The 26,946-nt window shown below is 37.6% G+C and overlaps 1 protein-coding gene across 8 annotated transcripts in view; it reads left to right on the top strand.

The window, feature by feature from the left end:
* The window catches only part of PARD3 (par-3 family cell polarity regulator), a 651,375-nt gene that overhangs the window by 264,610 nt on the left and 359,819 nt on the right, over positions 1-26,946 (top strand). For 6 of the 8 annotated variants that reach the window (XM_023741944.1, XM_023741942.1, XM_023741943.1 and 3 more), the window contains exon 4: positions 7,095-7,226. The exons of the other annotated variants lie outside the window; for them this stretch is intronic. In XM_023741944.1, coding sequence (XP_023597712.1) covers positions 7,095-7,226 — 132 coding nt within the window. The remainder of the gene's footprint in view (positions 1-7,094; positions 7,227-26,946) is intronic. 8 annotated transcript variants of the gene reach the window in all.

The raw sequence follows: 26,946 nt of genomic DNA, 5'->3' as shown, positions 1-26,946 counted from the left end.
TGATTTTTTTTCCATGTTCTTTCTGTTGTTAATTTCTACCTTGATGGCATTGTGTTCAGAGAAGATACTTTGAATTATCTCAACGTTTTGGATCTTGTTGAGGATTGCTCTGTGGCCTAAAATGTGGTCTATTCTAGAGAATGTTCCACGTGCATTGGAAAAGAATGTATTCTTTGCGGGGGTTGGATGGAGTGTTCTATATATGTCTATGAGGTCAAGTTGGCTGATTGCGCTCTTTAGGTTTTCTGTATCTTTGCTGAGTTTCTTTTTAGATGTTCTGTCCTTTGCTGAGAGTGGTGTGTTGAAGTCTCCTACTATTATTGTGGAACTGTGAATTTCTCTTTCAGTGCTGTTAGTTTTATGTATTTTGGAACCCTGTCACTCGGTATGTAGATGTTTATTATGGTTATGTCTTCATGATGGATCGTCCCCTTCAATCATTATATAGTGTCCTTCTTTGTCTTTTAGGGTGGATTTTTTTTTAAAGTCTGTTGTATCTGAGAGTAGTATTGCCACTCCTGCTCTTTTTTGGTAGTTGTTAGGTTGATGTATTTTTTTCCAGCCTTTGCCTTTTTTTTTTTTTTTAATTTTTTTATTGTACTTTAGATGAAGGTTTACAGAATATTTTCTCATTAAACAGTCAGTACACATATTATTTTATGACATTGGTTAACAACCCCACATCATGTCAATACTCTCCCTTCTTGACCTTGAGGACTTTTTGTTTGGTGAAAATATACATAGCCAAAGTTACACCATTTTGAAAGTTTCTATATGTACAGTTCATTGACATCGATTACATTCTTCCAGTTGTGCTGCTTTTCTCACTATGCTTTTCCAAATTATTCCATCACCACTATCTTCAACTCACTGTCCCCTAGGCTTCACATCAAACCTTTTGAGTTGCTGTTGTCAATTTGATCTCACATAGACTTTTTTTTTTTTTTTAACCTTAGATGAAGGTTTGCAGAACAAATAGTTTCTCATTAAACAGTACACATCTTGCCCTATGACAATGGTTAACAACCCCATGATGTGTCAACACTGTCCCTTCTCAACCTTGGGCTCCCTTTCACCAGCTTTACTGTCCTGCCTTCTAGTCCTTGTCCCTGGACTGCTGTGCCTCATTAGTCCTGTTTTGTTTCATGAGGCTGTCCATTCCCTGGCTAAACAGTGAACTTTAGGAGGGGCTTTACCACTGAGCTAAAAGGGTGTCCGGGGGCCATTCTCTTGGAGTTTCTCCAGTCTGTCAAGCCAGTAAATCTGGTCTTTTTTTTTTTTTTTTTTTTTTTGTGAGTTAGAGTTCTGTTCTACATCCTTTTCTAGCTCTGTCCAGGACCCTCTATTGTGATCCTGGTCCGAGCAGTCAGAGTTGGTAGCTGGGCACCATCTAGCTGTACTGGACTCAGTCTGGTGGAGGCCATGGTAGCTGTGGTCCTTTAGTCGTCTGGGCTAATCTTTTCCTTGTATCTTGTTCTCTTCATTCTCCCTTGTTCCCGAAGGGGTGAACCAGTGGAGTATCTTAGATGGCTGCTCACAGGCTTTCAAGAGCCCAGACGCTCACTAAGGTAGAATGTAGAACACTGTCTTTATAAACTGTGTTATGCCATTTGAGCTAGATGTTCCCCGAGACCATGGTCCCCACAGCCCTCCGCCCAGCAGTTCGGTCCCTCAGGTAGTTTGTACGTGTCTGTGGAGCTTCCATGACCTTTCCTCGTACAAGTTGTGCTGGCTTCCCCAGTAATGTGTACTGTCTTACCCTTCACCAAAGTTACCACTTGTCTATTTAGTTCCCCGCCACCCCTCCCATCCCTGGTAACCAACAAAGATTGTTTCTTTTAGTGTGTAGACTTTTACATGAGTTATACAATAGAGGTCTCATAGAATATTTGTCCTTTTGTGATTGACTTATTTCACTCAGCATAATGTCTTCCATGTTATGAGATGCTTTACAGATTCATCATTGTTCTTTATCTTTGTATAATACTCCATTGTGTGAATGTACCATAGTTTGTTTATCCATTCATCTGTTGGTGGGCATCTAGGTTGTTTCCATCTTTTTGCTATTGTGAACAGTGCTTCAGTGAATATGGGTGTGTGTGTGTCTATTCGTGTGATGGCTCTTATTCCTGTAGGATATATTCCTAGGAGTAGGATTGCATTTTGTAGTGCTTATTTTTGTGGTGTTTATGTTTTCTTTGTTCCTCTTACTCTCCTGTGCTGAGTTCCTTTTGTTTGTGGATTTTTTTTTCATTTCTTTTGTTTTTGTAGGTTTTGTTTTTACCGAGACTTTGTGTTTTTGTTCTTTATTTTGATGAATGGGTTTGTTAACTTTCTATGTGGTTACCTTTTAATTACTGTTATTTTCCTAGATTTTAACCAGCCTATTATTACTTGGTATTGCTTGACTTCCTCACCATTAGAAGGTTCTATCCTTACGCTGTTTATTCCCTCTTTTATTGTTCTGATGCTGTTGTCATTTACAGATTAACCTCTCTGGTTCCCTTTTGTAATTCTTTTGGTTTTGCATAGTCCTTAAGAGTTCATTTCCTAGGTATCTGGCTAGTACAATCCTATGTCCTGTATTCAGCCTGTGGTCTGATATTGTTTGTTCCCAGATCGAAGGAGTTCCTTTAATAAGTCTTGTAAGTTTGGTTTGGTTTTTACATAGTCCCTTAATTTCTGTTTATCTGGAAATGACCTAATTTCACCATCATATTTGAATGAGAGTTTTGTAGGATATATTATTCTTGGCTGGCAATTTTTTTCTTTCAAGGTTTTATATATGTCATCCTGTTGCCTTCTTGCCTGCGTGGTTTCTGCTGAATAATCCGAGCTTAGTCTTATTGTTTCTTCTCTGTATGTGACTATTTGTTTTTCTCGAGCAGCTCTCGGGATTCTTTGTCTTTGGTGTTAGTGAGCATAATTATGATATGCCTTGGTGATTTTCTTTTGGGGTGTATCATATATGGCGTTTGTTGAGCTTCTTGGATGGTCAGCTTTTCATCTTCCATGATATTGGGGAAGTTTTCTGTCAGCACTTCTTCAGTGATCCTGTCTGTGTTTTCTGTGTTCTCCCCCTGTTCTGGAACTCTAGTCACTCGAAGATTTTTGCTTTTATTGTATCCCACATAATTCTCAGGGTGTCTTCATTCTCTTTGTTCTTTTTTCTGAGTTTTACTTGAACAGAGTTGTATCCAAGTGTTTGCCTTCAATTCCACTGATCCTGTCTTCCAGCATTTCAGATCTGCTTCTCAGCCCTTCTGTGACACTGCCGATTTCTGAAATCTTGTTGTTTATCTTTTGGATTTCTAATTGTTGTTTTTGTATAATTTCTAGCTGTGAATTTATTTTGGCATTTTGTTCCTGCATTATTTTCCTCAGTTCTTCCATTTTTTTGTCTGTATTTTCCATGAATTTGTCTGCCTTTTCCATGAATTTGTCTGTTTTTTTTTTTTTTCCTCATTTTTTTCCACTTTTTTGCTTCAACTCTTGGATAATTCTGAGTATTATAGATTTTAATTCCCTATCAGGTAGTTCTAGTGCCTTTTTTTCCACTGGAAAATAGTCTGGTATTTTATTTTGGACGCCTACTGGAACCATCCTGTCCTGTTTTAGTAAATGTTTTGATATTGTCTGCTGTCTTCGCAGCAGTCAGTAGTTATTTTTCTTGTTTATTGATTGTAGGTTTGTTTGTTTCGTCCTTTTTTTTTTTTTTTTTTTTAAATTTGGCTATGTCTGAGCAGGCGGGCTCTGCGTTCTTTGTTGTTTACTCATCTGTGGGCACGATACTTTTTGCCTCCTTCTCTAATTAGCAAGGTCGGTTGCTCAGATATGGTACAGCCAGGCAGTTCTAGCTGAAGAGTAGTTCCTGGAATGGGTTGTTTGTGGTACTTACTACAGCCACCAGGTTAGGTTGGTAATCAATGTAGGGCAGGTTCCGGTAGGCCCTGCCTGTACTGCTTGGTGGTGTTATGTTAAGTGCATGGTGCACGTAGGCGGGATGGAGCGGGGATATTGTGATGTGTGGAGTTCAGATGGGTATGGGAGAGAGGAGAGAGGAACAGGAGCCAAAAACATACAAACACACAAAAAAGATTGCTAGGGTAGCTTGACATTGGATTGGAGAGATGAGAGATTATGAAATGGAGAAAAACAAAAAAGGGAGGAAGAAGAAAAAAAAGAAAAGAATGAATAAATAAAAATTAGGAAAAAAAAAAGAAAAGTAAAGCTCCCAGGGATCCCACCGGTGTAGCTATGAGGTGTGGGGAAGTTGTTCCCAGGTGTTGATGTACAGCCTGGCTAGAAGGTGTAGAGGTATTCAGCTCCAGGTATTCAGGGGACAGGAAGAGAAGGAAGGTATAGAGGGATGAGAAACTGAGTAGTGAAGAAAGACAAAAAGGGAAAAAGAGGGAAAAGAAAAGGAAACAAATTAAAAAAAAGAATTAGAAAAGCCCCCCAAAAAACAGAAAAAAGAAAAAAACCACAAAAAAAGAAATGCGCTCAGGGATCCCTCTGCATGTCTGTGCAAGGTGTGGGGGTAGGTCCCAAGCTGTGTAGCACTGCCTGGCCAGAATGGGATCCCCATTTGAGAAAAGAAAAAGAAAACAAACAAACAGTTCAAAACAAACAAAAAAAAAGCCCCGGGATCCCACAATTGTGGCAGCACAGACCGGGAAGCAGTTCCACCCTCAAACGGAGCTCCGCAGCCCCTTAGGAAGAAGCAGAGATGGCGCACGGAGCCAGGTATTTGAGCGAAAGGAGGGGGAGGTGATGAGAGGTAAGGAAGAAATGAAAAGAAGTGAAAGAAGCAACACCAGTAGCCAACAAGTGGCACTCAGGGAGTCAGCCAGTGTGGGCGGGTGGAATCTAAGCAGCTGGTGCTTCCTGGCCAGGAGACTGTGACGGCATGAAGCAGAGGATGCTGAGTGGGGGTGAAGAAGGGTGGGTGCTGGGAAAGCGTGTATCGTTAGTTACCAGTTGTTCTGTCTCCTGCTGGAAGCTCCATGAAGCTGCTTTCTTGTACCCCCTATTTTCTGGTCTCTGATAGGAGTCCAAGATGGCAGATCCATGCTGCATTAGCTGATAGACGACCTCTGTATGAATCTCTCTTTGCTCTCCGTTTGCTGTTGGTTTCTCACTCCATTTGGTGCTTGGCTGAGTTCTTTATCTCTTCATTTAATGTTTTAGGGTTTCAGGATTGCTGTTTTCTCTGGCTCAGTTTTTCAGATCTTTGCTGTGGAGGGACAGCATGGTGCTTCTGCCTAGAGCGCCATGTTGCCAGAAGTTAATGATAACATATTTAGTGCCTCTGTTTTACCTTCTAGTTTGATGCATTGGTCCTGGTGTCTTTAAAGCTTGCAAGTGGCTATTCAAGGTAGAACAATTGGTTTCTATTCACCTGCTGCAACAGAGGAAGAAGGAGAGTCAGGAATGGGAGGATAATATAGATGTGTGGCTAATTGCCTCCATGAACAAGTGCCTCCTTTGCCTGAGAACAGAAGAACTGGATGGTGTCTGACCACCATTACTGAACATTTTGATCAAAGATTTCATAGAATCCTGATCGAAAGGAGGAAAGTAGAGAATAGAATTTCAAATTTTCATGGATGCCAGATTTTCTGGAACCAAAGGGGCTGGATGAATCCCTGATATTGTTGCCCTGACATAATCTTTAAAACTTAAGCCTAAAATATCCCCCAAGGTGTTCTTAAAACCAAATAATAGTTTAGCTTAACAAGTAAAGAATATCTGCCTTGAGCATTGTGCTTTTTTAAGATCCATCTATATGGGATCATACTGTCAATAACAACTCGAAAGATTAGATAGGAAACTGAGGGGACAGTGACTTTATGTTAATGAAGGAGGAACAACTCAGAAAAGGATGATGAGAATGATTGCACAACTCAAAGAATGTAATCAATGTCATTAAATGGTGCATGTAGGAACAGTTGAATTGGTGTATATTTTGCTGGGGATATTCTCAACAACAAAATTAGATTAAAAATAAAAATATAGTTTAAATAATGAAGAATAAAGAATTATATATGTAATATTTACAGCCAAACTATTGTTAACATTATTAATGAGACTATTTCAGTATTTCTCTTAAGATGGGGTACTGACATAAATGAGTCTAATGAAGGTTAACATTTTTAATTTATTCTTGTAGGAGATATTTAGATTTTAGGTATTATACTAAAAATTTTGTCTCACTTCCTTTATGCTAGCTTTCTATTTATATTCAGAACATTGAAATTAAGTTTTAATGCCCCAAAGCCAAAGATATTGTTGTAAGTTGTTATTTGAAAAAAGACTCCAGTAGCATGGTGTAGTGGTTAAGAGCTACAGCTGCTAACTGAAAAAGGTCTGCAGTTCGAATCCCTCAGCCGCTTCTTGGAAACCCGATGGGATGGTTCTACTCTGTCCTGTTGGGTTGCTGTGAGTCAGAATTGACTCAATGGCAATGGGTACGGGGGAGTATTGAAGGAATGTTTATCGACTAGATAGGTTTTTATGTAAAGACATCACTTATCGTAAGCATGTCATAAGCATTATCAAACTTGATAATATTTAAGTTAATGGTTACAACTAGGTTGTGAAATAGCTAACAGAACAGATCCAGAGAGGGTTAACTATCACGTCCAAAGTAACAAAACTAGAGGGATCCAAATAAGAACCAAATTCATTTGTTTTCCTTGTTTTAAACATTTTTGGTGAATGGTAGAAGATACCTTATAACAGAATTGTAAAACTGGAAAGAAGACGACATTTCTTACATTTTTGGTATTCGTCCTTGGTTTGGGGAGATGGATTTGGGCAGGAGCGCAGAGTATAGTGTTTTGTCTGTTGTGTGCATGCGTATGTGTGGCCAACTTCCCTGATATAGTCATTAGTCTCCCTTCTCTTAAGCACGTGACTACATTTCTGAGGTCTAGTCTGGGTGGAATTTCCTCAGTCAGCTCTTTTTTGTAGGCTTGGAGAAATATTTTAAATATGTAGAAACATATCTCTGTGATTTTTGAAAAACAAGTTGCATCGTTAATTTGCAACGTCTGTTTTTTCAAAACACCTTTTTGTTTCTTTTTGAATAGAAAGATGAAAACTACCGAAGCCTCCCACGGGATACTAGTAACTGGTCTAACCAATTTCAGAGAGACAATGCTCGCTCCTCTCTGAGTGCCAGTCATCCGATGGTGGACAAGTGGCTGGAAAAGCAAGAGCAGGTAACAGAAATGAATCTTTACAAACGTGTCATTGGTGTAATGTCCTACCCCACACCCCAAAGATGTTCTCCCCCCTAACAATGATGAGTAAAGGTAAATTATTCTAACAAACTTCAGTTAAGTACCAGGCTGTATGTTAGAGTCATCTAACATAAATTCAGAATATTTCTGTGGGCATCCTTGATCAAGACTTCTTACAAGCATTATGAATATTTACAGTAGATTTTGAAGGAATCACAACTTTAGAGTTTATACTGTTGCCAAGTCACAGTTATTTGGCAGTGAATAATAAAGTTAGTGAATAAATTTTCAAGGCTGCCTGTGGCCTCTTCTGTCATGGACAATAACTCAGAGGATCTGAAGAGACAAAATTTCTACTCTTCCTGGCTTCATCTTATGAGAGAAACATATGAAATTGTGGTTTTTCAGAATTTATATTATTTGGTTAGGTTTGAAGACTTCTCCTTTCAGAAATGTCAAGGGCCTAGTTTAGGTTTGTAAGTATTTAGAGTCGACTAGTTCACTATGCGTTGTAGCCACCTGCAATTCATGGAATCAGAATTGTTCACCACTCAGTAGACGTAACTGCTTCCTGTCTTGGGAAGAATGACTTTCCACAATTGTTACATCACTGTTAGAGAAGCAAATTGCCTTAGCTTCTATAAAGACTTAAGAATTTAACTGGTAGATTTTGATGTATAAAATACAGATTATTCCAGTGTTGCTTTTTTAAAGTCATGATGTTTTTATTGTTAGTCACCGTGGTTTTTTTCTGTGCTTGGGACTCCAGCGTGTTCTTTGTAATTTTAATAGTTTAAAATTATACTTGGTTACTTGGTCACTTGATTATTTTTTTAAAGAAGTTCCTATAGATGGAATACTAGGTGAGTACTCAGTGAAAGGATATTTTGTTGTTCATCTGCTTTAGCAATTTTTAAAATTTTTATTAATTCTGTTGCCTAGATATTAGAACAGCTGTTTTTCAATTTAGATATCAGTGGAGTGAAATCATAAGCATTTTACTTATTTCATCTCAGTCTATGTTTTATATCGCCAATCTCCTAAAATAATTTTGTGTATGGATGGTGTGCAAGAATGAAACATCAACACAAAAGGACAACTTGCCTTTGACACTATTGATGATATGGCAGATGTAATGATTTTTATCATATAGTAATTGCACCTGGGTGGTATAAATGGTTGATGCATTTGAGTGCGAACTGAAAGGTCAGAAGTTTGAATCCACTCAGAAGCACCTCAGAAGAAAGATCTGGTGATCTGCTTCCATAAAATCAGCCACTGAAAACCCTGTGGAGCACAGCTCTACTGTTGTCACGAGGCAGGTTCAACATGAGGATGACTGGTTAATTGTTCACATGTAAATATTGTGTGACAGAAATAATTTTTAAAATACAAAATAAATGAAGTTCTACTTAGGAAACACAATTTTCTCAAAATTGTACCGTATTTTTAAACTAATTGATGCTATTATTTTATTAGCACTTTGAAATTAATGTTTTATGATTTAGATGTTTTAGTGTGTGCCCTGGATTCAGACTGGCTGGTTGTCCCTGCTAGTGATTTACCATGTATGAGTGAGATTTGTGCATGTTACTAAATATGTTCATATCTCAGTTTACTCATCTATCAGATAGGATAATCCTAGAACTTGCTTCACAGAAATACCTGCTTCCTGTCTTAGGAAGAATGATTGTTTTGCAAAATTGTGATATAACACCCATGAAGGGTTTATAATTATGCCTGCCACTTAGAAGCACTCAATGTGTCTTAATAGATCAGTAAGAAAAAAATTGGCTGCTCACATCAGAAAAATCTAACTAAAAACAGATTAATTATGAAAAATTTATAGTTCATATAATAAGTCTGGGGGCAAGGAAGGCTTAGTGACAACATTGAGGAGCCAGATCTCCGTCTTTTCACTGCCACCTGCAGCACCTGGGCATTTTTCCTTAAGCTAGACTTCCTGTCAGAGCTCCAACCATTGCATCCTTACATGGCTGGAAGGGGAACAGGGCCCTTTTCTTCTTCATGGCTGTTTTTGAAATAAATAAACCTTTCTCACAAGCCCCCACAGCAGATGTCCTTTCGTATTTTGTTGGCCAGAATTGAATTACGTGCCCATTTCTACATCAGAGGGAGTAAAGTCATCAGAGTTAGTGTAGACTTATTGAACTGGACCCCCTGGAGCTGAGGGGTGGGTGGCTAACTTTCCCGGAAACACACGATTGCTCATACCTGGATCAAAATTGGGGTTCTTTTAAAGCAAGGAGGGAGGTGATGGTGTTGTCAGCGGTGGGGGGTGACAATCAGCAGTTAGCTAGATATGCTAAAATGACAATTTAAAAAAAAATTTTTTTTAATTGTACTTCAGATGAAGGTTTACGGAACAATTAGTTTCTCGTTAAAAAGTCAGTACACATATTGTTTTATGACATTGGTTAACAACTCCACGGCATGTCAGCACTCTCCTGTCTCGATCTTGGAGGACCCTTTTTTTGGTGAAAATATACGTATCCAAAGTTACACCATTTCATAAGTTTCTACATGTACAATTCAGTGACATTGATTACATTCTTCCGGTTGTGCTGCTATTCTCACTTTAGATGAAGGTTTGCAGAACAAAATAGTTTCTCATTAAACAGTTAGTACACATGTTGCCCTATGACAATGGTTAACAACCTCACAACACATCAACACTATCCTTACTCAACCTTGGGTTCCCTATCACCAGCTTTCCTGTCCCCTTCTGCCTTCTAGTCCTTGTCCCTGGACTGCTGTGCCTCATTAGTCCCGTTTTGTTTTATGGAGCTGTCCAATCCCCAGCTGAACGGTGAACCTCGGAAGTGACTTTACCACTGAGCTAAAAGGGTGTCTGGGAGCCATACTCTCGGGGTTTCTCCGGTCTCTTTCAGGCCAGTAAATCTGGTCTTTTTTGTGTGTGTTAGAATTTTGTTTTACATCCTTCTCCAGCTCTGTCCAGAGCCCTCTGTTGTGATCCCAGTCAGAGCAGTCAGTGGTGGTAGCCGGGCACCATCTAGCTGTACTGGACTCAGTCTGGTGGAGGCCTTTGGTCCATTAGTCCTTTGGACTAATCTTTTCCTTGTATCTTGTTCTCTTCATTCTCCCTTGGTCCCAAAGGGGTGAGACCAGTGGAGTATCTTAGATGGCTGCTCACAGGCTTTTGAGACCACAGGTGCTGCTCACCGAGGTAGAATGTAGACATTGTAAAATGACAATTTTTTAATGTGAGATTAGGAGAAAAAATTGGCAGCCCAGAGTTTCTAAAATAAAATATACTTAATTATGTTATGAAGATATAATTTTATTGCATTTGTAGATCTGTTTTTAAGAAAGTAATGTAATTCTGCTTTGTACTTTGGGCTCTAAGATAGTTGCTTTTTAAACAATAGTGATTGCATTGAGAATCCACACAAACACTTTTTTCTAAAAATTGAGTCTTGATTTGTTCTGTTGAAGTTATCTGAAGTATTGTAACATGCTCAAGCAGGTGTTTTGTTTTTTTTTTTTTATATGTACTCTTACTACCTTACTCTGTATAGACAACAGTAACTAAATGATTGCTAAAAAACTCTTTCTTCCTTGGTATAAGTTTAAAAAATGATGATCTATTCACTAAATTTGATATTGGGACTGCTTTTACCTTGAGCAGTACAGTCCATTGGTAATTTCACATCAGCAGGATAATTAATTAGACTGAAAACTATTTAACAAGGTAACAACAGCAGAAGAAAACTCATTAAAATAATATTTTTAAAAATGAGTTAGAAATAAGCACTATGATGTTTGAGCAAAAGAGGAGCAATAGGTTATGGAGGATACCACTGGAAATCCAGTTTAGCAGTTCTTGTGTTAGTGCAAATTCATTTTGTTAACTATTCCTTGTGACTCATCTGACTGGAATGGGTGACGTCTCTTCTGTGACTTTCTTTTCTCCTTAGTTTTTGCCATTAAAAATATAACGAAGAAGATGACATCACATAGATAAAAGAGTGCTTATAAGGTTAAAAAAAAAAAAAAAAAAAAAAAAATCAGCCCCCTGCCTTTATCTTTGGGATTCAGCAGGATAGAACGGATGGCTCTCTTGCTTTAGTTATGCCAGCTAGACTGAAGAGGTCAGTGGAGTTCTAGATTTTATATACCTCCAGTGGGTTTGTTTTTGCTGTTTCCTTCTAGAGTGCTTGTCTCTCATTATCTTTGTTTTTGAAGGCAATTATGACCACATCAGCTTTACCAGTGGGAATAAACATTAGGATGTAAAGGACAAAAAGACTGCTAGAGTGCTGAGCTAGCAGGTACCTTTAGACGCTGAGGGTGTCTTACTCTTTGTGTGAGATTGATATATTAGGGGATATTGAAACTTCTTTCCCTCTGTCAGAATATCAGTAAGTTTTACTTCTGTAACAAAAGGTGGGTGATGTATCTTATTAGAATTCTGTATCCGGGAGCCACTTGAGACCAAACCTGACATAATTTATAGAAATAATATCCTTGCTTTTCGGTGACTAATTCACCTTGCTCAGATAGAATAGGCTGTAGCTGAATCCTACATCAGATTTCATCTCACAAGATTGAGAGCTGTGTGTCTTTGAAAGAACATCCTTTTCTTGTGTCAATCTTGTGACTTCTTTTTTTTCTGGGAGATCTCAGAGGAAGGACAAAGGATTTGAAAACCAAATGGGTTATTGTTGAAAATGTATGCTTGAACCTGCTTTTGTACTCCTAATATTTTAACTCTGAGGCCCAAGAAACAAAAAGGCCAGCAGAATTCTTAGTTTTGATGTTTGACGATGTTTTAAAAAGTTTGAGTTCCTCTTAACTATTACCGTTCCCCTGACTCTAAGCAGACTATAATATTGGTAGATAATAGATCATAAGGTGACTTTGTTCTTTTATCCCCACACTTTACTGCAACTAATAAACCCCACAAAGGAGGAAGCAGGGAGTTTACAACACATGACTGAAACAATTTAGGAGCAGAAAGCAGAGGGACCTTCAGGGAAACATAAGCTAATTGGGAGCCTGCCATTTTCACTACCTTGTCTTGGTGGAGAGGCCTGCACCCAATTAGCAGAAACTGCGAGGAGGTTAAGAGGCATTTCCCCTGCCACCTAAGCTTTGTTACAGGGGAGTGACTGCCCTGACCTTTAGAGAAAATCTGTGTTTTAGGGTCCTTGCTTTCAAGCAGAAACTCCATCTAATTGGCAGATCCTGCTGAAGGAGGCCGACTATGAGTTAAAAGCGCCTTAAAGATGTGGTGATGGCACACTTCAAACGTGGCGCTGGATGTGCTGTGCCCTCACCTTGGTACCCTGCACTGCCAAAAAGAGTTCCACAGTCCAGTATCCAAGGCACAAAGCCAAGAGTTTTAGGAGTAATGACAATGCTGCCCTTTTTTTTTCCTTATTTCATGCCACTTTGTCACAATCCCCAGCCATTATAGTCCTGCCTCATGCTTGTCTTCTTCATAGAGAAGAAACATTCCTGACCTCTGATCATTTGTGCCTTCTGAAATGAAGATTACTACCACGTGGAGAGATAGGTTTAGACTTTAGCCTTCAGTTGTTGAATGCTAGCTGTATGTTATGGAGTTTCCAGGGTAGCCCAAACTGATAAGTATTCGACTACTAGCTGAAAGTTTGGCGATTCGAACCCACCTAGAGGCACCTTGGAAGGTCTGCTTCTGAAAGGTCACTGCCTTGAAAACTCTATAGAGCAGTTCTACTCTGCTCACATGGGGTTGCCATAAGTCGGAATTGACTCGATAGCAACAACAGCTGTATGTTAAATAAAAAATGTTTTTATACAAAAAAATTCTGGATAATAAATATCATGATTTGCCCTTTTCTCAAAAGGACAGTTTAAAATTGTCTGCTTATCCTGATACTTTTTAAATGTTCAATGTATTTCAAGATTATAAATAATATTCAGATGATACACAGTGCACTTATTCACAAATCATGAAAAAAGGAAATTTCTGTGAAAATGTTTTATTTTTATTTTTCATTATAATTTGATTACGCTCAAAATTTTGAAAGTCCAAAGCAAAAGTAAATTTAAAAAATTAGAGACGATTTTGGCTGTGAGTAATAAATGTATGGTAATGAAGAAATATTCTTAAGGCTGTGTCCCCAGGTTTTACATGGGGAAAGTTTAAAAAAAAGTTCTTTTCTAGCCAGGCCAACGAGTAAGTCAGCCATAAGTTATTGTAGCACCAGGTTGTTGCCTATTTTAACTGGATCTTGTAAATGATGAGTCTCAGGGACAATCAGGCTGCTGCGGTTGACTACTTCATTGATGATCTGCCTGGGCAGGTGAAGGTCCCCTTCCCTTCCCCAAGTATTTAATAACCTTTTCTAAATGAAAAAAGGGAGAAAAATAGTTTTCACATTTAACTCAAACCTAGAATCACCCAGTTGATATAAAGAAGAGGGTTCCAAGAATATAAAATGGTCGTACTTTCTTAATTACAAAATTAGGAGATGGCTTCTTCAGAAATCTGATGACAACCCTTGCAAACTGGTCAGTGAAATGATTGCAGGGCCAGGGCATTAAAACATGGGAATAGCTATAGAAATTCCAACATGACAACAGACAGGGCTTCAAGGTATCTGCCTTCATGAATGGGATATGAGGTTAGGTTGTAGTTCTGCCAAACAGTAATGAAAGGGTATTTTGTTGTTGTTGTTCTTGTTTCATTAGCCTATGGGACTGAGTAACCAAATGCTTGTTCTGGGTATCTGATTAAACATAACAAATGCTTCCTTCCCTCCCCCTTCCTCCTTGCTCCAGATCTAAAATTCTACAGTTTTCCGTTAAAACTAGAGATTTTTTAATATTGTTTCCCAGTTGACAGATCTTCCCATAATTTATGCAGAAGCAAATGTATTTGCATTTTATCTCTAGTAACAGCCATATAGAAACTGAAAACATCAAGATTGTTTTCAAGTATAGTTTTCATTGTAAAATGACGGATTTTTTAAAAATATAACAGGAATCTGTCATGTTTGCTATAATACCGAAAACAAAGCCAAAACAACCTTTTAAGAGAGTTGTCATGTCACCTGGATATAATATGCCAATAGCAGATTGATTTGATGTGCTTTGCTAATAGGGTGACTGCTGTATAATTCACAACTTAAAGTTATTTGAGTTTTAAAACTTAATAATGATTCAGGCATCCTGTATGTATGTGACATGTTATTTTCCACAAGCTCTACCTCAGGTGGAAGAATAAGACTAGAGCATAGGGGCCCTGGTGGACGTTCTTCTTAGAGACCACACTGATGTCCTGGAGAACCTTGACAACCACACGTAGGGCCACTTTGGGTGGTATTTTCTCTGAAGAGCAACAGATTGCATTTTATTCTTATATACAGTTATCAAAAGGCCCAGTGGGTCTAGGAAGCATGGTTCAGGATTGGAACTGCTATAGCTTTATAAACCTGTTCATCTAATTATTGTTGTTAGCTGAAGTCGAGTGGCTCGCTCAGAGTGATCCCATGCACAACAGAACAAAGTGCTGCCTGGTCCTGTGCCATCCTCATGATCTGTTGCAGATCGGATCATTGTTATTTATAGAGTTTTTATTGACTGATTTTTGGAAGTAGATCAGGCCTTTCTTTTTGGTCTGTCTTAGTCTGGAAGCTCCGCTGAAACCTGTTCAGCATCATAGCAACACGCAAGCCTCCACGAAGAGATGGGTGATGGTTGCGTATGAAGTGCACTGGCCAGGAATTGAACCTGGCTCTCCCACGTGGAAGGCTAGAATTCTACCACTGAACCTCCACTGCCCCCGTCCATCTAATTAGTGAGTCCTGTTTCTTTACACTGTAGCTCACTGATTGTGTTGTCTTACAAAAGTTGTATAAATTCTGCAAAGTTCATTTCCTCTATCTACAAAATGGGAAAAATAATACCCATAGGAGAGATGTTTTTGTTTGTGTTACTTCCCTGCCTGTCTTTCATTTTAGGTAAGAATAATAGATTCAATAATTCTACCTCAACAACTTTTCTCTAGTATTAAGTAACAAATTTTTTTCTTTAATATTATTTTCTCCTTGCATATTGTAAGTACCATTTGGAAGTCTGGGCTGGTTCATTTTCATCCCTGGTGTATTTCTAATGCCCTCATCCTCCTTTCTTTCAGAATTGGATTCTTGCTTCCATGGTTTCTTATCAGAATTAGAATAAAATTTAATCTTTTTAAATCATCTCTGGTTCTTTTCTGAAGAATATAATCTGACACAGGAATGACATTGATGTTTAATCTCTGAGTCTGTGTTCATGTTTTTAATATTTCCTTTTGTTTCGGGCAACCAGGCTTGCTTTACTGCAATTAAATGTAAGGATGGTATTTAAGAACACTAAGTGTCTTCAGAGGTACTAGAGCATTAGGCTTCTTCTGGGCCACTTGCTAAGCACCTGGATCCCTTTGTGATATGCATGGAATTGGGGGGCACAGTGTCACTCATCTGGTTTTGGAGCTGGGTGATGTACTCTCCAACTTTTCCTTTTCCTTTACAGCTGGCTGTGTTATATTGCTTCTTTGGCCTATGGAGCTGAAAGCCTGCAAGCAGCAGGGAAGTGAGTCAGAAATTCTACTGAGTAAAAAATCTTCGGCGGTGTGCCGATTAACCTTCATGGGGAATCTGTTAGTAGGATGGTTTCCTTCCCTGTGAATACAGCTGCTGGAACTAGAAATTTAGAGCTTACACTGTGGATAAAGATGCATTTTCATTTTTAGCTTCGATCCTCAGGTGCCTTTTCATATTTTTGATATTTTGTTGTGAGTGGTAAGATTAAATGTTAGGATGAGAAGAATATACACTTCATATTATACCTCTCTTTATTCCTACTCATCTGTATGTCATTTTCTTTTGAAATTTTGTTCTTTATTTCCATGTTCAGTATGCAATAGAGCTGCTATTCTTTAAAAAAAAAAAAAAATACTGGTTAAGAAATTGCATTAGCATTTTTAGCCTACAGTATGTTGATTTCACTACCAGTTTCCTGCAGCAAGTAGAAATTGAATAACTCATAAGCCATGTTTTAATTTTAGAATTTTATGATCTAGGTAGGTTTACTTTTTATCAGTTCTGTACAGGCTTTTACCAGCTACCTTGAACATGGTTCTGAAATGGTCCTGGAAAATTATTGTTTTAAGTGCTAAAATACTGTGTCCAATGATTTTATGTTCTTTTTCCCCCATCGAGGGCTAGGTATATGTGCCCTATGGTATTTCCATTGGGTCTACATATTTATGGGCCTCCCCACCCCCTTTAGTTCTTTTTTCTCTGCTCTTTGAGTTAAATGGAGATTTTTTAGATCAGCTTTCTTTAATAGCTGAACAAATCATAAAGAAATTAAATAAACTGAAAATAAGCATGTGGTTTCCACGGCATAGTTCTGATGGTATGGAGACTGAGGTAGGTTTTGTGTTTTATTTCATATATTTGTGTTGTCTATACTCTTTTTTACAATAAGCACATATTATTTTTGAAATGTTTTTATTTTCAGTATATCAAACTTTAAAAGGCTGGAAGACTGAGCATTTTTTCTGTTTTTCTATAAGTACCATGATTCCCAAGTTGTAAACTGGAATTGCAATATTAATATTTGTTAGAATTAAGGTTTAAACCCTTTGAGGAGCATTGTATCTCTTCCTACCTTTGGGATTCTCCTTAATTCTCTGAACTGATTCATTAACTGTCCCTCTTGTGACTTTGCTTTATATTTCACGGAGTAGATAGAAGTAGTATTACAGAAGCACCCCTATTTTCCCTCCACCAAGTTTACAAACCTACCTGTGTTTGCACTCATACCATCATTCATCTTATATGGAAAAAGCTTCCCTGAGCCTCTCAGGTGCCAACGTCTTCACCTTTATTCTGCCTCCCACCCTTTCCCAGTCTTAGCACTTTGCTCCTGTGTTAAACTCCTCTCTCTCAAATCATGAAATTCTCTCTCTCTCTTTCTTTTTAATAGATCATTCTCATCAGCAAATTGATTGGCTCAATTCCCATCTTAAATTACAGCAGGGTAATACTGAATCCTCTTGACTCCCATGTGCCACTCAAGCTACTGGTCCATTGCTCTGTATCCCTTCAAAGCAAAAGTCCTCTCTCTGGATATACTGATTAGTTTGTTAAGGGAAGCAAACTGGTTTTAAATTGGTCTTTGTTGTTTGAAAACGTCTCCCTTGTTGATATTTAGAAAGTTGATAAGATGTTGGCATCTGCAATTACTCTGAAGGTAAATTCCTTATTTACTTAAAAAACAAAAAACAACACACACACACACACACACACACACACGCACACACACAAAATGTATCAGAGATACTTCCTAATAGTGATTTTCTTCTTATCTGTTTTTTGTTGTTATTTGTAGCATCACCAAAAGATAGACCAAAAATGGTAAAAAGCCAAGTATAAATAATCTTTGCATTAATTATAGATGCCAAATGCTGAATTTCTAAAACGATGTTTAAATATCTAGAGAGAAGTAATTTATATCCATATTTAAAAATCTTTTCCCATTCCATTATCCTTGCTTTGGGCACCTTTATTTTCTTTGATTTTTCTATCGTCTACATGTAGACAAAGTTGTTCTAATTTATTAAATTCCATAAAATCCGTTGCCAATGAGTTGATTCCAACTCATAGCAACTCTGTAGACAGAGTAGAATTGCACCATAGAGTTTTCAGGGAACAGCTGTTGGATCTGAAGTGTTGACCTTCTGGTTAGCAGCCAAGTTCTTAACCACCGTGCCACCAGGGCTCCTTATTAAATGCCATGGTTGATAAAAATTGATAGAGCAGTTGGAGCTGCTCAGAGTAAAGCTTTGTGTACCTGTGAGTATGCATTGTTGCATGAATGTGGAGGTTATTACATTTTCTTGAGGCTATTTTCACTAAAAAAAAAGAAAGCCCAGAATCCTGATGTTTGCATCTTTTACTGACCAGTGATATATTGAGTGGCAAGATTCCTGGGTAGCACAAACTGTTTGTGCTCAAATACTAACCTAAAGATTGGCGATTTGAACCCACCAGTGGCACTATGGAAGAAAGACCTGGCGAAGTGCTTCCATAAAGTTTACAGCTAAGAAAACCCTGTGGAGCAGTTCTACTCTGTAACACATGGAGTTGCCATGAGTCAGAGTTGACTCAGTGGCAACAAGTCATTCTCCACTTTCCTATTCCTTTACTCTGCATTTGTAATCCTGATGATTCAGTTACTAAATGTCTCTCAAATGCACCTATTCCTCCCCATCCCCCTCTTCACCTTCTGAGTTCAGGCAGTCATCAGCTGTCACTTGGACGACTGTACCAGCGGGGCAGCCACTCACCCTTCTTCCTCCTGGTTTATGCCTTGCCATCCTCTCCACTGCAGCCAGAAGGATGTGTAGGTCTGGTCAGCTTGTTCCCTGCTGAGCACCCATAGAGCTCTTTCCTAAAGCACTCTTTGCACCCTCAGGAGAAGCAAGGGGGAGATGGTTAACAGCTGCTTGAAGCTGCTCAGAGTGGCCGGGATGGGAATTTCATAGTAGCTTGTGTTACACACAGCAAGTTCCTGGAGTTTCTAAGCCTCACAGAGTGTTTCATAACTTTCTTAGACATATTTCAGAGGATTGTGAGGATTAGATAATTCACGTAAAGCTCTGAAAACACTACCTAACACAAAATAAGCACTCAGTAAATGTTAGTTTTGATGAGTTTTTGTTCTTGTTGTTGGGTCTTCCTGGCATTCATTCTCTGAACTAGTCCCTGATGCTTCTACGATACCCTCACAGGCGGCCTCCAGCTCTGCTGTACCGATTCTGATTCTCCACGTTCACCTTGCTTTGCAGCCTTCGAACGTGTGGGCCTTTGGCTTTGTTGTTAGCTGCCGTCAAATCTTCGGCTCGTGGCGACACTGTGCGCCATCAGGATCAGACTGTTGTGATCCGTAGGGTTTTCATTGGCTGATTTTTTGGGAAGTAGGTCACCAGGCCTTACTATTTCCTATTCTTCTGGTCTCAATTCGCGTGTCTCCACCCTGAGGGTATTTTTTCTAACATCAGCCTCTGCCAGCCCTGTATCCCTCATCCCTACCCCTACTCCTGCCGAAATCTAAATAACGTGCACATAGTAGTTTCTTATTCTTTTTCCATCATAGCACTTGTTGTTGTTGCTGGGTGCCGCCTAGTTGATTCTAGCTCACAATGACACCATGTGACAGAGTAGTACCACCCCATAGATTTCTTTGACTGTAATCCTTATGGGAGCAGATCACCAGGTCTTTCTCTCCCTGAGCTGCTGGGTGGGTTCAACTGCCAGTCTTTTGGTTAGTAGCTGAGTGCTTAACTGTTGCACCACCACAGCTTCTTCAGAGCACTTACCATGTTTCATTTTAATTACGTATCTTTTTCTTTTAGTAAGAGTAGGGCCCGTATCTAGTTCTACTTTTTTTTTTTTTTTCTTTTAAGAGAGACATGACTGAATTTTGACACTGGATCCCTTCCACATACATGTGCATGTCAGCTTGGCATAATTTTATTGAATAAATTTGTTATTGTAAAGGACTCTCTGTAATTTGTGAATCTAAAACTGTTCTTTAAACAGTTTTATAGTAAGCATTTTGATAAAAAAGGTATCTTATTCCATAGACAGTGTATCTTTCCTTACATTGAATGTTTAACTTTGAAGAGTCTCTTCTAGATTAAATTGGGAAAAAGTTATGGGGATGGCAAATAATGTTAGTTTGTTCGTATCAGCAGAAATCTAGGCTTTTGTACTTATTTGTATTGTAGGTCTCTGGAGGGACTAATTTTCTTGAGAACTTTGTATTTTAATCATACACAGACCCTGTTGAGTAATACTTTCATAAATCTTTGGCTGAGACTTTGGCATTAATGTTCTGAATTCTTAGAAAAAGAAACATATTTTCTTGGCCAAGGAACATAGGTCTCAGTTCAAATAAAAATAATGTATTTATTATTTTAGAGAGGGTTTTCCATTGAGCAATGTGTTAAACTTTTTGCTCCTTTAATTATCTAAAACTGTATGCTGCTTAGGCAGTGTTTTAATGTATTTTCTGTGGCTTGATTTAATGACTCTTTGAATTTTAAAGTGTATCTTCTTTTGTGTTGGGGGGTAATCATATTAAAGAATGCCTTATTATTTTATTTGGTAAATTTTATTCTTGAGCTTGCTGTGGATTTTAATAAAAGAATGGATTGGAAATGGTAAAATATGTCAGGAATTTTTATTGGAGGAATAAATGCTTTCTTAAAGGCATATGTGCAGTATTCTCCTTCTGCTGCTAGTATGCGACCAAACAACCACTTTGAATCTATCCTATCACTGGAAAGGCTTCCCTCTTGGCTTCTGTAATATTCTATTTCAAAACTCACTCATCTTATTTACAGAAACCTCTTCCTTCTGCTCTGCCTTCCTGAGTGCAGATTATTTCTCTCTGTGGGTTTTTGTATGTTCTTCTGTGGTGAACTTTTACATTACTTTAGCTTCTGTTCTCACCCCTCCTGCCTCTGGTTACCCAGAAGTACTAGCTTGCCATTTCTGTCTAGCTGCCTCATTGACCACTCAGAGTCAACGTATATGAAGGTGAGGTAGTCTTTACTACTTTCTCCCGAGCAGAATGGACGTAATCTTTAGTGTGAAGGGCAATGGGAATTGAAACCCCTTGTTCTGGACCTGGCTCTCCATCTGGCTTTATTACCCAGGGCAATACATTTATAGTCTCTCTGTGCCATAATTACCTCACCACCTGTGAGACTGTGAGTAATTTCCAAAGTTTCCTAGGCCTAGAAAATTCTATCGTTGTCTGATTTTCTTTTTTCTTTTAATTTTGCCATGTGTCTCCCAGGGTTCAACTTTTCTCCCTTTTTCCTCTGTGTACTCCATGTTTTATCTATTGCCAGGTTCTACATAGTAAACCTTTTTTTTTGTACATGTACATAATTTTCTACTTTTCGAACCACCTGTTCTCATTTCCGCCATATTCCTTTTGACTGGACTGCCGTAATAGGTATTTGTCTTCCTGCCACCATCTGTTCCTTCTTTAATCAATTCCACATATTCCTATTTGCTTAATCTTCCAAACCACCACTTGGATTGCATCACCCACAAGTTTTAAAAGCATGAAAAAAAGCTCCCTACTGCACTCTAATTTAAAATTACACTCAGTAGTTTAGTATTCTATGTTCTCTGCAGTCCAAACTCCAGTTTAACTTTTTTAGGCATCATCTTCTACCATGACCTCATGCACATCTTTTGCCCTAATTCCTTCCTTTTAAGTTAAATGTTCTATCCTTTCGGCCTCAGATATCCCTAGAATACTAGATTGCTCCCAACTTTGGAATCGGCATTGTGTCATTAATTACTTCTCTCTTTGATCAAATATGTATGGATGCTTGTTTTAACACAGTGCTGTGCTGGAAAGTAGAGTGGTAGGTCAGCAATGTTAGTTAGTCAGGCAGATCAAAATTGGATCCCAGCATTGTACATGTGATCCACAATCCTGAGTAAGCTACTTAACCTCTAACTTCCGGGGGGGCGAGCAGAATCCTGGGTTGAAATGGTGACTTAATGAAAACTATTGTATCCAAAAGTCCCTCTGGAAAAAAAGGTATCTAATGAATTTTTGAGGAAATCTAAATAATTTGTTTAATGATCTTTGTTCAAAATACTGATCCATTTTTATCACATGCTTTAGATGTTATTTTTATTACTATGCCTTTCTGTAACACTCCTGTGAGGAGATGGTGTAATAAGTCAAAAGGTTTTGATTTGACTCCCTGTAAGATATATTAGCCTGACCTCTCTGAGCTGCCATTTTCTCATCTGGATAATTGGGGAAGTTACTTCTTTCTTTCTAATACAGTTATTTGGAAGCTTTAATGATCATACCATAGTGACTAACAGCTTATGCTCTGGACCGAGAAAAGGTTAGATTTCTGCTGCGCTTAGCTGTGTGACTTAGGCAGGGTTGATTGACCATTTTCTGTTTCACTTTTCTTATTTGTAAAATGTTGGAAAATAGAACCTATCTCATCGATTACTTTGTGAGGGTTAGATAAAATAATACCGCACAATAATCAATAAAAATTAGTTGTTTTAGTTATCATAATGTGTAATCAAAATGTTAAATAAAATTTATTACTGTTTTCTACCACTCACCCTGCCCTAGTGGTTGCCATACATTTCTGATAGTCATGTTCTATCTATCATTAGGAAGTCAACTTGCCTTTTATCTTTAAATGTAAGGCCTTGCTAGATAGAACATACAACAATCTATTCTAATATCAAAGATTCTATGTTATGGTTTTCAGTGTTTGAAACTCATTTGTAGTATATGATTATTTTTCTTAAAATTTCAACATGTTGGCTATTTTTTTAATATAATTATACATATGTTTTAAAAGACTGAAATCCTCTGATAATAATATATCCAAGATACACAATCGGCATATTCTTACGATTATACTGGACACTGTATTTTATTGTTGTTGTTATGTTGCACTACACCACTTTAAATAAGATGTTTCTTAGTATCTTAATAGGAAGTACTAGTTTTAAGGCTAAGCTTTTCTTTTGTGAGTAAAACAGAGTTCAAACATATTTTTATTTACTTGTGACTATAATGCTTCTCATCTTTTATTTATCTTTTATTTATATTCAAATGGGTATCTAGATTGAAATAAAATTATATCTAAAATCTTAATTCATGAATCTATTACTGTTACCTCAATTCATGAATCTATTCCTGTTACCTCAATTCATGAATATATTAGCCAGCATATAAGACATACAAAAATTTGCTTTACCAGATTTAGTAATTTTGCTATTTCTTTTTGTCCTCATTCAAACTAACTATTTTTCTTTTTCTGTACTTTAATTACTTTTGGTTTTAAAACATAGTTAATTTTTATGATATTTTCTATTTCAACTTTATTTAGAATCTTTATAAACTTAGAAACATTTTACTCTGATTCTAAAAACCAAGACTACAACTTCTGAAATAAACTTTCCCTATATTGTCCTTTGATTATTAAACAATTATTTACTGTTTATTCTCTCTCTCTCTATCACTTCCTGCTTATGTATTTGTTTCCTTCTTTGGAGAAAATTTTTCATTCCTAACAAATTTTCATTGAATTTTTCATAGTTACTTTTATTTTGTTTATGTGTCTGTGTCTGTATGTGTGTCCATGTGTACATATACAAGATTATATGCAATTCTTTACTTTTAATGCTTCTACACTATGTAGAGTGGAACTGCCCCATAGGGTTTCCAAGGAGCAGCTGGTGGATTTGAACTGCCAACCTTTTGGTTAGCAGCTGTAGCTCTCCGTAGCTCTTAACCACTGCACCACTAGGGCTCCATATAGGTCATAGTGAAGGATAAAAATAGTTTTTACCTTCCCTACCCCTTCTAATGGTTTGAATTAGCCAAGCCTCTGACTAGCCTAAGGGCCACGTGGGTTTTCAGACTCTCTAATCCTTTCCTGGTCCTTCTGTCCTCTTGGCTGGGTTTTGACCTTCCTAACTTGGACACTTGTACATGGCAATCCCCTTCTTCTATCCAAAAAGTGAAAGGTCTAATCGCTTTCATCTGTATTTTGAATAATTAATTTGTACATTAATGGAAATATGTTTTCTGTCCTTTTATTTCCAAATTTAACCATTTGAGATAAAGGCAATTGGTAGAATTTTTGGCATTTTTAACAATAAAGCAATGATAGGTATTTTTAAGTAGGTGAGGAGATTTTGTTGACCTATGGCTCTTTGTGTTATCTCTGAACCTTACTAGTCCTAGTCAGAAATACACCCTGAAAGTCACACTGATTTAAAAATGTTCATACTAGCTAGGGGTGGAGGTGGAGAGGGACGGGGTTCTTCCTCAATTAGTCTTCCTATCTGGAAGAGTGGAAGGAGACTGAGATGAATTGAGGGACTGGTCTTATTGCCTGAAATCATATTCTTGGGTGTTTCCCACCTTGCAGGAACCTTGGTCTGCCTGCTTCTTCTTTGTGTTGAGGCTTTGTCCGGTCGCCATACTGTTCCAACTCCCTAACCAGTGCTCCCTTGCTTCCACATGTTGATATGGAGTGTTTGACTGTGTCTTCCATCTCGAGCCATACAGTTAACACCCCCACAGCTTCACATCGCCCGCATTCCACTCCCCCTCATGCCTGTGAATAATCTCGTAACTAGAACTTATTGAGGACCTCACACATTCTGAACACTGAGAGAGGTACATTTGCAAAATCCCTTTAAACAACATGAACATTTGCCATTAAATTTTAGTTTTTAAAATTAATGTGACATGGTATTATTTATAAGCATTGACAAAAATAAACATTTTGAAATAGTCATATAATTATTGATCCTTAAGTTGCCTCTTATTTTATTATAGAATTAGATTGCATAATTAGATTCTGTATCTACTTTTATTTTCTTCTCTTGTTCTCTTTTCCATAAAAGGAAAATGTCAGTGTAAAGTATGCCAAAAAGCACGTATAGTGGGTGAATTCCAGTTTAATGTTTTTTCAGTTTAGCATTTATGTCTAAAATGCTGCAAATAATGAGGAAACCCAATTTGTTGATTTTTTACTGTGTACCAGGGTTTGTGCTAAGTAACTTCCATTCATGATCTTGTGGGTGAGGTAGACAGTACTACTTCCATGTTAAAGATGAGGAAATTCATCTTTTTAGTAAACTAGTTGCATAATGGCACTTACCTAGTAAGTGAGGAAGATATTATATTGAAAATGTGATAGTAAAATTTGCCCTGTTAGTTCAATTATTAAATATTTCTTTAGTATTGATTATTGAAACTTAATATTGGTAAATAATCCCACTCCTGACCACAAATACCTTACAGTCTTGTAGGGTCAACAGACAACATGGATAATTATTATCCCAGTGCTGAAATTACAGAGGTGGATAAAAGGCACTATGTGGACATTTCAGTGGATATGATGATCAAACAGAAATTCAGAGAGGTGGAATGGGTGCCAGGGCTGCTTTGCACACACAGATGATATTCACTCTGGATCTTGAAGTCCAAGAAAGAGTTGACCTAGAAAGAGCATAATCCTGGCCAAAGAAAGAGCATATGTGAGCCAGGGTACAGAAACATGAAAGTTGATGGAATTGTTCTTGGTGACGAGTCTTCTGTGTTGAGAGTTTAGTGTACATGTGTAGACAAGATAGATATGAAACGTTAGATTGGATCCAGATTTTGAAGGTATCCACCTACATGTCATCAAGTGAAAAATTGGTGATGAAGAGAAAGGGTCAAGTCTGTCACCTCAGTTCACAATTCATGGTTTTTGTTTTTTAACCATTAAAGTAAACTGAGAATGGATTTGAGAAGTAGAGGATAAAAGGGAAGAAGTCCAGTTAGGAGGATTAGAAATAATATCCTAAACCCAGCGTGTTGCACTAGAGATAGTATAGATTTGATAGATATTAAGAGGTAGAATTAATAAGTCTTGATAATAATCAAGATGTGATTTTCTGTGATTGAGAGATTAAAAATGGGTTGCATTAATTTTAGTAGAATAGAGGGACATAACAGATTTCAGGGGGGTTGAGCAGTAAATGGGAAGTAAAAAACAAGGACTGCTAAGAGAAACAGCAAAAGTGGTGCCTTTTTGTTTTGTTTTTGGTTTTTAATGATGAGGAAGATTGTTGCTTGACTGCCTGCTGATGGGAAGAAGCAATTGCTCATTTGATAGGGCTGTTTGCTCAAAATTTAGAGAGAACCTTGATTACCTTGCACTAATAAGCCAAATTTCATCATGTTTCATATTTGATTAGTTCCCTCTGGAGTCTTTCAAAGACCCTTCTGGTTTCTATTGACCTAAATGGTTTTGTGTTACTGGAATACATCTAGTTGTCTATTTCTTCTAACAGATTATTATGAATATATTGAATAACACTGAGCTTGATTCTCATCCTGAGGGATTCTGACTATCAAAATCTCTTTTCACTCTAAGGAACTTTTTATCTTTATTTGTTAGAAAATATGATACGGCTGGCGATTTTAGTTTTTACCCGCTGCATGCATTACTGTGCATAATGAGATAAACTATCTAGGGTCAGTTTTTAGCTCCTTCTGTTACTTTTTCTATTAAATTTCTACTATTAAGTAAGATGTTAATGTGTAAATCATTGTACATTATGGTATATAACACTTTCAAATACAGAAATATATATGAGCTTCAAAATAAAAGGGAATTTAAGAGTTAATCTTCAGTCTGGTGAGCTGCTTTTTGCTGGAATAATATTGCTTAGGGACCTCCTATGAATAAGAAGAAAAGAATTGGACCAGAGTTTTGTGATTTCTTTTCAATTTCCCATGTGATTATTAATTTGCAAGTTGTTAATATCTGAACTTTAATAACAACTCTGAATTGAAGAACACCATGTGATTTTAAGGTGGTCTGGAAAACCTGGATAATTGTTACATAATTTAACTTAGCTTCTTGAAATTCAGGTTCCCATAAATGCAATTTTAATGATAGTAAAAATACGGCTGGCTTCTTTTTTTTTTTTTTTATTGTACTTCAGGTGAAGGTTTACAGAACAAATAGTTTCTCATTAAACAGTCAGTACACATATTGTTTTATGACATTGGTTAACAACCCCACGACATGTCAACCCTCTCC

Source organism: Trichechus manatus, unplaced genomic scaffold (genome assembly GCF_000243295.1).
Source record: "Trichechus manatus latirostris isolate Lorelei unplaced genomic scaffold, TriManLat1.0 scaffold00195, whole genome shotgun sequence".
Lineage (NCBI taxonomy): Eukaryota > Metazoa > Chordata > Mammalia > Sirenia > Trichechidae > Trichechus > Trichechus manatus.
The sequence above is the reverse complement of the archived record's forward strand: the minus strand, read 5'-3'. Positions and strand labels throughout refer to the sequence as shown.